The 11,351-nt window shown below is 41.8% G+C and overlaps 1 protein-coding gene across 1 annotated transcript; it reads right to left on the bottom strand.

The window, feature by feature from the left end:
- Window positions 1-3,094: 3,094 nt before the first annotated feature.
- LOC116263360 (3-ketoacyl-CoA synthase 6-like) lies at window positions 3,095-5,173 on the bottom strand. The gene has a single exon (XM_031643068.2). It carries the CDS (start codon window positions 5,069-5,071, stop codon window positions 3,581-3,583), a length of 1,491 nt encoding a protein of 496 aa, XP_031498928.1. The 5' UTR covers window positions 5,072-5,173; the 3' UTR covers window positions 3,095-3,580.
- Between the last annotated feature and the right edge of the window lie 6,178 nt (window positions 5,174-11,351).

The raw sequence follows: 11,351 nt of genomic DNA, 5'->3' as shown, positions 1-11,351 counted from the left end.
AAAAGGGACAATTAGATGAGAGGGAGAACGCAAGAGTTCAAATTACAAGTGATTTACAGATGCGTCTATTCAGAGCCTTGGGAAGGCATGAAGCTGCAAATCCAAGCCAGGGTGGATACAAACATAAGTCTAAGTTGTTTATCAACAAGTATAAAGATTTAGATTCTTTTCCAACCAAAGCATTAAGCATGCATATGGGGGTGGGGGAGAGAGGGAGGGAGCAATATTGATGACACATGCATGCAAGTCCAGCTGCAAGTATGAAGATGCAACTGAAAGAAGCTAAGTTTTTCTCCTAGAAATTAATTTTAGAGAAAGACTTTTGGTAGTGTGCTTAAAATTACCTTTGATACATTTGACCGCGTCTTTCTTTGAGGTCAGGTAAGATTGGGAAATGAAGGAAACAAATTCAGTTTCATCTCATTGATTTGTTGAAGTCTGTCCATGTTGAGGTGAGAGTGACACTTTTATTTTTTAAAAGAAACATAGCTTGTTTGAGCGTCATGGAAATAAATTATATAGCAAGTCAAGCTTGAGGTTGTCATGAGTGTGTAATCAAAATATCATAAAAGCACAATTTGATCTTCAAATCCTAAATTATTTTTTGCTCATGAGCGTATTTGAATTGCCATAAGTTTAAAGATAATAAATTAAAAGTGACTTAATAAATGAAAGTATATGTACATACATAAGCTTCGTTTTTCTGGCCTCTTTTTTCTCTCTTGCTCTTTCTTCCTCCTTTCTCTTTATCGCTACTCTAGAATTAGTGGATCCGAGGGACGAAATTAAAGATGCTTCATGAAAATAAGTTTCATTTTGAGATGATCGAGTACATGCTCAACTTACTAGCTAGTACTGTTAGCAAGCCGGCTCGAATTCAGCTCTCATGAACACATTGAACTGGGGTGAGATGAATGTTGGAGTTGAACTGATTAAGTCATTGGCCACTTGTGCAATTCTCAGCATCAATTTGATGCAGTGGGGAAGCCAGATGTTGGCTTGAACAGGCAATGCCAACATGGTCTCGCAAAATTTATTTATTTACATATTAGTTGTGCATGTCCAATCATTTGTCTATTCATATATCTATGCCCCACAATCATTTCCTTATTATATTGAAGGGTCTAAGATTATGTGAACTAGTTCCCCTTAGCCAAAAATTTCTGATTCCACCACTGATTTCTGACAGTTGAATAAGTTGAGAACTGCCCATTCACAGAGTGCTCCAATTAAATATGAACCAAGAACCTTCAGGCTGGCCAGGTGCTCTGCCAAACAATTAAGCTAATTGTGCTTGTTCGGTATGTTCACCAAGTTAATTAAGAAGAGATTGGGAGTTCACGATTTCTTCTGGATGTACTTCCGTGTTAGCAAAGGTAGGTGCAGCAATAGTTCAAGTTAATTTTCCGGTGACAAAACTTTACCCAAGCTCAAAATTTCTTGGCAGTTTCATCTCCTGAAATCAAAGCTTAGATGCTCTATTGGAAAATCCATCAAGAAAGGGGAAAGTGGGAAAAAAAGCATGTTCGATGTACTTCCCTCCCGGTGACAGAAGAACAGGAAGAGCAATAACTAATTAAACTTTTTCGCTTTTCGCTGCACAAATCGAACCTAAACTATTTTTTTTCTAGGCGGTTATACTCATGTCACGAAATCAAAGCTACATGGCTTGTCGAAAAGTCTACCTAGCCAGAAAGTAAAACCTTAAATTTAAAAATTGCAGATGGAAGTACTTCGTTAAGGTGGGTACAGTTGAATATTTTTCCTTTCAACAAGTTGCACCTAAGTCCAACTAGCTAGTTTTGCTTCGTAGAGAAAATTAAATTTGAATTGATTGATAACCAAACTGGGATTCAGTATGCAATTTAGCATCCAGATCCCCAAATAAGTATACATAGATGCTGAATTTTATGGAAGGTGACTCCCATCAATAAAGTGGCGGAGGCAGAAATGCTTTCAGGAAACAATTCAGAAACAGACTTTAACTGGGTCGCGATGATTTCTCTCAAACTTACTGAGATGAATTTCTTTGCAAAAGATGTCAAAGAAAACCATCATGGTGTTCGTCTTCGCCAATCTACTTTGGATCTCAAATAGGTAATCCCACTAAGATTTGTTGCTATGCAACTTATAATGCAAGTGGGATAGTGAATAGATCAGGTTAAAGGAAAGCATTCATATGGTTTGTCTTGTAGTTCAGGCAGCGGGGCAGAAAACGACTGTAAGGTGGGAGGTGGATCGTACGTTTGATTCTTATATATGGCTCTCGCGGTCGAAGTTCTGAATCTCAAATACGGCCCTCACTTTTGCAGCATTTGGCTAAATAATGATGTCTCCCAAGGATCAGGTTTTGGTTTCTTTATGTAAATTGGAAAGAAAAACAGCTAGCTACTTCTAAGGTATAACCAGTGATGGGCTTTTATTTGATGATTTAAATACCTTAGTGATTGAATTTGTCGACCAAGAAAACCAAAATCATTATCAGCTTATGCAGCAGCAGTTGAAATATATAAAAAGTTATAAACCTTGGAGATTTGTACATGTTAGTAGTGTAACTAGTGTTACTGCTTTGGTAATATTTTAACAGCGAACAGATTAAAGAATCAAGCATCACCGATGCTCGTCACTGTCTTGCCTAGTTCGTGAAAAGGACTGGTACTTCTTTTTCCCGTTGACAATTAATGAAACCGGCCGTCGATAGACAGCGTTCCATATCTTTCAGTGACAGTATTCAATTTCAAGCATCTTCGCATAACGTTACAGCATTTATATTCATGCAATTTTCTGATTTGTGCATGTGTCAATTTATGTCCATCACATGAAAGAAGAGAAGTTGGTTAATGCTCGAATCTGGTAACGTTTTCTCAAGAAGCTATGGATATATAGTCAAATCGAAGATCTCAGCATTCAACTATACTATCTTAAGATATGATCGGGAAAAGCCAAATTTATGCCTCTCTTGTCATTTGCGCTTCAATTTCTGGACATCAACAAGTGTTATTTATGTGCCTTCGTGCGTGTTGCATGCGCTTTGGGGAGAGAGAGAGAGAGAGAGAGAGAGAGAGAGAGAGAGAGAGAGAGAGAGAGAGAAGTGTTAATGCATGCCAGAAGAGTAAATGGGCATTAAACATAGAAGTTGTCACTGTTTTCTGCGATTGGGAGATTGCTAAACAGTAAAGGCCATTGTAACGGACCACCGCCCATTACTTCTTCTTACTTCGACCGCCCGGTGTCACAGCTACGAAGAGGACGCACTGATCACGAACGAAAAGGAAACCGACTAGCTCGCTACTATTACCTCACTGTCTTCTCTCCGATCGAACCTCTTTTTATACAACAGAAAGTACATCTCACACTTACATGCAATTAACCATCCATGTCTAGGGTGCAGACCAACCGAGCAGAATTCAATTACAGCGAGGAAAGAAGATATACGGGGGGTGGTGTCCACCAAAGGATTGCTTTCAACCACAAGGATTAGACAAAAGGAAGGCCTATGATGGAGGCAGGATGAAGACGACAGAAACAGGATGACGATGGTGATGGGTGTGTAAACTCTTGACTGAGCTTGATTAATTTTTCAGAGCTTGACGACGTCTGGGATGTAGACGGGGTACTTCTGAATGCAGTCGGACCATGGACCGTCCACCGGGACCTTGATGCTGCGGTTGCACTTCCACACCGCACTGTTGCACTTGAATCCGCTCCCGAACGCGATCTGCCAAACGCGATCTCCCTTCTTCATCCTCCCCTTCGATTCGATGTAGCTCAGCTCGTACCACAGCGATGAGGAGGAGGTGTTCCCGAACCGGTGCAGTGTCATCCTCGACGCCTCGACGTGCTGCGCCGACAGCTGCAGGTTCTTCTCCAGCTCGTCGATGACCGCCCGGCCGCCGGCGTGTATGCAGAAGTGCTCGAAGGCCTGCTTGAAGTCGGGAATATACGGCCTCCAGTTGGGGTTGAAGATCTTTCGGCCGATGAGAGAGAAGACGAAGAGCAGCTGTTCCGACGCCGGCAGGACCAGGGGGCCTATCGTCGTGATGTTCGACTTCAGGGCCTCCCCGGCGATCACCATGAGATCCTTGGACAGGGAAATGCCCACCTTGCCGGCTTTGTCTTCCTCCTCGTAGACGCACTTGTACGCCCTGTCTTCGGCACCCTTGTGAGTCCGGACCACGTGAAGGAGCCGGTACTTGGCACGGCTCCGCTCCCTCCGGCGGTTGCTGAGCAGGATGGCGGCGCCGCCCATGCGGAAGAGGCAGTTGGGCAGCAGCATGGAGCGCTCGTTTCCGGCGTACCAATTGGGACTGATGATCTCGGTGCTGACCACCACGGCGTAAGAGTTGGGGTGCACCTGGAGCATGTCGCGCGCCAGGTCGACGGATATCAGCCCGGCGCTGCAGCCCATGCCGGAAAGGTTGAAGCTGCGGACGTTGCTCCTCATCTTGTACTTGTTGATGATCATGGCGGACAGCGAGGGCGTCGGCGAGAAGAGGCTGCAGTTCACGACGAGGATGTCGACGTCCTTGGGCCTGATGCCCGTCTTCTTGAACAGGTCGTCCAAGGAAGAGAAGATGACGAGCTGGGCCTCCGCCCTGGCGTCCTCCATGTTGGGTTTAGGTGGGAGGTAGTGGAGCGCCGGCGGGAGGCAGGTGTCCTCGCCGAGCCCCGACCTCTCGAGAATCCTCATCTGGAAGCCGACGCTCTTCTTGTCGAAGTGCTCCAAGAGGTTGGAGTGCTCCATGAAGGTGGAGAAGGGCACCCTGCAGGTGACCGGCGGCTTGAAGCAGGCGTAGTCAACGAGGAACACCGGTCGCGGCCGCGACATGAAGTAGACGGTGCCGAGGAAGACCATGACGAGGGCAAAGAAGAGCATCTGCACCGCGTCGAACTCAAGCGACCGCCAGAGGGCCAGAATGTCGTCCGGGCCGAGCCGGACTATGTGAATGGCTAAGGTGGCCATGGCGGGTACCAGGAGGAAGGTGAGGAAGTTATTCACTAGGTACTGATAGCCTCGTTTGACGTATTTTAGACGGACAGAAGAAGAGAAGTCTGGAAGAGTCGGAGGCATCTTAATCAGATGGCAGAGAAGAAGAAGAAGAAGAAGAAGAAGAAGAAGAAGAAGAAGAAAGTGGGGAGTAATGCAGAGGAGCTTCTTGGGAGGGGAGAAGAATTTAAAGGAAGAGGAGAGGTGAGGGAGAAGTCTTGAATGTGCGCAGATGAGAGAGGACGTGGCTTAACTGTAGAAGCCACCTGTTACTTAATTAATCAATTAAATTGGGTTGCTTAGCTACGTACATAAATTTAATTTTCACGAACAATATAATTGGTTCCTTTCTTTATGGTATAGTAGGAAACGGTTGAGCCTAAACAGACATCGGCGTACGCTGCGACGACGAGATCACGGGATTCCATGATCTGGCCGAGCATCTAAATCGCTTCCTTGCACACGTACTGCTTAGAGAGTGCGAGTCCCAAGTCCCACTACCGCATGGCTGTGTTGCTATTGGAGAGGAGGGAAGTAAGTATATAGCAGGTGCTCTGCCCGAGTACACTGGATGCAATGACCCCCCACCTCAACTCCTCTAATCTGCATGATTTTTATCTTGGTATGGTCATTGTTTCTTGTCAGTTTTTTGGGGAAATATTTGGTAGTAAAAATGCATGTGGGCGTTGCAGCTACGAGACATTGATGGAAAGAAAAAGTTTCCGACCGCGTTTTTAACGCAACAAACTCACTAAAGTCACGCCGTTGTCAATGTGCTGGGTATCTGCTGGACCTGCGTTTTCCATCAGCCTAAAACGCCAGCAGTAAAAAAAATTTTGCCCCCAGCTACAGAGTCTCAAAACATGTATATATATATATATATATATATATATGAAAAGTCACCCAATTGCTCATGAGAGCCAGCACATCATTCTTGATGGACGGTTGACAAATAAAACAAGTAAATGATGATTCTAGCTATCTAGAATCACTCATTTTATTCATAAGGGTCATAATGTTTATCATGATAAACAATTGATAAAAAAACAAGAAGAAAAGAAAAATGTGTGAAGTAATGCTAAATGATAAAAATATCCACCACCTTTCTGTGATCGTTTTTCTTTTCATTATCCATTATGATGGATCACACATGCACTTCGGGCAACATGTATAAGAGGCATGAGGATTATATATATATATATATATAGTGCTATTTTAAGTAAAGTAGTATTAGATCCCATCAAAAGTCTCAAATTAAACATGTTTGAGCAAGAGTAGTATTGTGATGAGTCACACCTCCTATATATATATATATATATATTCCTCTAGTAGGCCTCTAACACACGCACCAGAATGCTCTGGAATCCAGCCAATAATATACACAGCGGACTGATGAATGGCTGGGAGTGTGTGAGTGAGAGGCAATAGTCTGATGGGTATCATTGGGGGACTGTTAAATGGATGGAATGCCTATTATTCATAGGAATCTAGTCCCTTTATATAAGTATATACAAGGCAAGAGTTAGAAATCGGTAATTTCTCTGCGTGCCCCTTCAGCGCCCTCCCTGATGAGGGCTTAATGAGACATGCAACTTGATGTATTGATTAATAAAGCGAGGTGTCCTTGGCGACAAAATAGTTGAGTTGCCACGAAGAGTACATTAATTGTGCCATCAATGGCCTTTAAGTTGGAGTCAGCAAACGGTGGCCCATGCAAATGCCAGGAAAGAGACTAGAGGAACGGACGACGGCAGCTCACCGGAGGTGGTCGTTCCGGCACCACCACCGTCCATTTTGACTGATCGACGGCCACCGTGAATTGATCGATCGAGACCAATACCACGAGTGGACAGCCAAGTCGTACTTGTGAGGAGCTGGAAGGAACTCGGTGAACCCACCTGACCAAGAGACTGAGATCCGAAATCACCACCGTCCGTTACACAGATCCGGCGGTGGGAGCTCCACCAACTACCATTGAAAGGGTTGTTTGACTACTCGTCTCATCTAGACTTCAAAGTGGCGTTCTAGACACCAAGGCGCTCTGATCTGGCCAGCTAACATAATCGATCAGATCATAAAAGTATTGAAAGTGATGCAATATATCGATCATTTATTATCTCCTATCAACACTTGTCACTTGTCAGCATTTATAATGTATGGATCGATTATTAGATTCGACCAGTTGCACGTTACGTTTTGCTATAGTAACAACCATATGATATTATCATTAATATTATGGTGTACACGTGAAAGATTGTTAAATCCGTGAAACTTCGAAAATAATATATTATTATTCACATCTACACGAAAAGTTTCGGATAGGCATAATTGTCATGTCCTTGAGTTTATAAGTGAGCCATGTATCATGAAAATCAGTAATTTGAGGCATGCATTTGGGAATATGACCTAATAAGAAATTTATAAAAATAAAGTACTGAAAGAAACAAATACTGTTGGCAAGTTTTTCCTGCAGGGAACGGACATTCCTTCTTGTTGTCGTCAAATAATTGTGGTCATGATCTAATAATAGTGTACATTACGACATGAAAAGTTCATTAGAATATAAAGAAGGTAAAGATTAGGTGGTCTAAGTTATATCTTTCCAACTGAATGAAACCTAAAATACATGATATATACGTTTCTTGTTTAGGCTAGAGCAACAGAAATGGCTTTCTTAGTAGTAGGCAAAGAATTCATACCAACCAACAACTAAAGCAGCAAATCTAATAGGTCAAAGCATCAGCTACTACCAGTTCCTCAAAAGAAAAAACTGCCCAAGAAGACATAAATAACAATATAATAAAAAGATTCCTCTTCAATGAAATGGGAGGGGACATCAGAATAGATCTCTAGTTCGTTAGTAGTCACTTCCTAAAAGGCCAGGAACAAACTGTTCTTCAGAACCAGTACTGATCTAAACAAATATATACTTGAAATAGATACATTACAAATGTGCCTCAAAGTTTCCAAAACAGCATATGATGCTTGCATTTCATGGCGACAACAGATTGATGAATAGCCCATTTGAATACAAAATGACCAAAATACCCTTAAATATAAAAAATTAAAGCAGTTCTCCTGAAATGACAAAATGCGAACAAATGACTTTTTTTTTTTTTTAAGAGTCCACCTTTCTTTGGCGGACCCTTTTAGTCCTCTTCTTTTTTAGGGCACTGAGTGAAAGAGCTACACGTGGGGTAGGATATAAAACATTTTGAAATTTCTTTTACGATCTTTATTAAAATTTTAAAACTATAGTTCGGCCCCTGCAACAAAAAAAATTCTTGGTCCACACCTGCTACTCCTTTATTGAGGTTAGAAAGAACAAACCAATTTGTGTTAAGAGAGAAGTCGGCTACCCTTCTCCCCGTCATTTATGATATGATAATTCTACTCGTACCTCCAAGAAAAATGCACCATTTAAATGATCATTGGTATTGATGTCTACAGCGAATTAGGTGCAACATTCTTGTAAATTCTAGTTCAAGACTTTGATTGGCAACAGTTCACAAACAAAAGCGTTTGATTGCATTCACATTGAATTTTTCTGTACCTGATTTCCTCCTTCCTAAATCTCTCGTAAACAAAAGGAAAAGAAATAAAAACCGATATATTACCGAACTTTGAAATACAAAGCTTCTTGATTTCTTCATGTTTCCTGATGAAAACAACCAAGTTCAAAGACAAAAACAGCATCCTAACATTAAATTTTAATACCATAAGTGTTTACATAAAAAGGAAAAAACCCTCAAAATGTGTCGATGATTCATCCTTGTCTGTCATTTTTATAAGTATTGAACGGAAAAAAGAAAAAGATGGATCTAGAGAGGGACTGCCTCGTACTGTTCCCGAACAGTCTGTGGGGCCGGACGGACGAGCGGGTCCGAACGCGGCCACGCACATAAATGGAGACGGGAGGAAGAGGGTGGACCAAACGCCAGCCTACCAAACACGTTTCAAGCTCGAATTGGCCAAAATTTCGCCGGCGAGTCGACGACCAACCGCCAACCAACCGGCGTTGCTAATGAGTTTTAAATGCCTTTGGGGAGGAGAGCGACAGAGAGAGCCGTTGGCCCACCCAAGAAGAAATTCCCTCGATGGGGACTCGATTTCCGCCGTCCATCTGGAAATCAAAGGGCTCCTCCAGCCGTCGGATGGGAAGAAGGCTTTCGTGTCAGGCTGGTGTCTTAGATGGCTGACCTCTCCCGTCCTGAAGAATCGTTTTCTTCTTACTTCTCCTCTGGTCGAGTCTAGTCTTCCTCCCCCTTTTTTCTCCACTTTGTTCACTGGTATCAGAGCTCTTGGATGGTCCAAATCAACCAACCTTACCACTTGACTTAAAATCAATGAAGATTAACATCGGTTGGTACACTCTCGTCTTTACTTGTAACTGGAGATTTCGGACAGTGAATTAATTATAGCCCTTAATTAGTTGGTTGTCCTTGCCTTCGGCCCATCGATTGCGATTTGGCAATAATATTTGTCGAGAAGGTGATTCATAGCAATCTTTACACACTTTTGCATGCTTATTTGGAGAATAGAAAGACAAGATGCAGGATAACAAGAGATAAACGTAGATATTCCATACATTGACATTATCATAATCATACATGTCACTAAGCACATCGACCTGACCTACAACTAATGCAAAGTGCAGCATTTTTTTTTTGGGGAGGTTGAGTGGGAGGTTATTCTCCCTTCCTTTCTTTTGTTTTCTGAAGCTTTCTTCATTTCTTTTGTTTTCAGGGTCCAGAACTACGTTGGTATCAAACGATGGAACAACCCATGCTTCAACTTGCATGTAGAGCCCACCCTGCTTTTTATACCGGAGCATAGCCCACCATGGATCAAACTGGGAACACACCACACAAGCACCTCCTGCTCGCCCATTTGAGCTGTGCCCCTTAAGGCACAAAGTTCATAACTTAATTGACTAAGAGACAGGATAATAGCCAAGTCCACATATAGCCTGACACCATTTGACAAGATCATTCTTGTGAAGTTCCTGCATGTGGGATGTTATAGGCAATGTCCTTGCATGTTTATAGTTAAGAAGTATGTCAAAACCCAAAAACAGATGGGCAATCACAGAATTCAAACTCAAGAGTCAAAGATAATATCGTATGAGATAGTATCTCGCAAATAAGCTGGAAGGTAGGAAGCTTTAATTTTTCTTGAAGACAGCAACATTCTTTCAAAATGCTTCGACATCTAAGGTGTGATCCCAGTACTTGCAGACATATTTGACTCAGGTTAGAGATTTGGACCCCTCATTTGGATTTTATGAGGTCAAAGCTCCACTCAATGGATCAAAAAAACACACACACACAGTAGTAAAACCAGGGGTGGAGTTCAAGACTTTTGTTAGGAGCGGGCCAAACGGTCCTACGAACTGATTTGGATAGATCCAAATTAAACCCGAATCCAAAAAATACATGATGCAACTAAAATTTTTTAATTTTTTTAATATATTCTTTTTTTCAATTTATTTGGATGGAGCCACGGCCCAAGTGGCCCCCCCCCTCCCTGAGAGAACCCTCCTAGGTTGTGAGGTCTTTAGGTGTCCATTGTTTGTTCCTTTCTTTTCTTTTCCTTCTGTTAGACAAAAAAACATAGTTTTTTTCTCTCTTTCAAGTTTCTATAAAACACATGACAATAATCTTTTTTTCTCTCTTTCAAGTTTCTATAAAACACATGACAATAATCTTAGAGATTAGATATAGGCTGGGCCCCACTAGATCTAAACGTGATCGGCGTCTATGTTGACGTTCCTTCAATAAAATCAATCTCTCTCTCTCTCTCTCTCTCTTTCTCTCCCCCCTTTTCTAAGCACATGATTTCTTTTACATGTGATTGTTGCTCAATCACGAGTTCAAATGGTTGTAATTTTCACAACAGTACTGATTTTTTTGCAGCTGCACTCGCGCATGATCCCGTGATTTTTCTTGCAATTGAGTGCATTTAAGAAGAAGACGAGAATGTACAAATCGTAATGCAAAATAAGCATTCCCAACTAATCTCATTCTATTTGTTTTGGAAAATTAGTTAAAGGAGATGCATGCGAGCATGACTACTGATGAATATTAATAGATATCCTCTAAACAAACAAAAAAAAAAAGAAAAAAAGAAAACGAAAGATTGCGACAAAAATTCGAAGAGTCCTAACATAACTTCATTTTCTGGCAAAAATTTATGGCATGCATGATATTACTTCATGTGGTTCTCCTATTTATAACTTCTCACTAGAATCTAGAAATTGGTGCTCTTTTCCAATCATTCTTCTACATATTCAAGATCTTTAGCAATTCTTCATAGAAGCATTATGACATGTTTCACAGGACCTGAATCACCTGATGCAAAATGC

This window comes from Nymphaea colorata, chromosome 10, assembly GCF_008831285.2.
Source record: "Nymphaea colorata isolate Beijing-Zhang1983 chromosome 10, ASM883128v2, whole genome shotgun sequence".
Lineage (NCBI taxonomy): Eukaryota > Viridiplantae > Streptophyta > Magnoliopsida > Nymphaeales > Nymphaeaceae > Nymphaea > Nymphaea colorata.
The sequence above is the reverse complement of the archived record's forward strand: the minus strand, read 5'-3'. Positions and strand labels throughout refer to the sequence as shown.

Excerpts from the sequence above, each read along its gene's own strand:
- LOC116263360 (XM_031643068.2), bottom strand. The coding sequence starts at position 5,071 with ATGCCTCCGACTCTTCCAGACTTCTCTTCTTCTGTCCGTCTAAAATAC.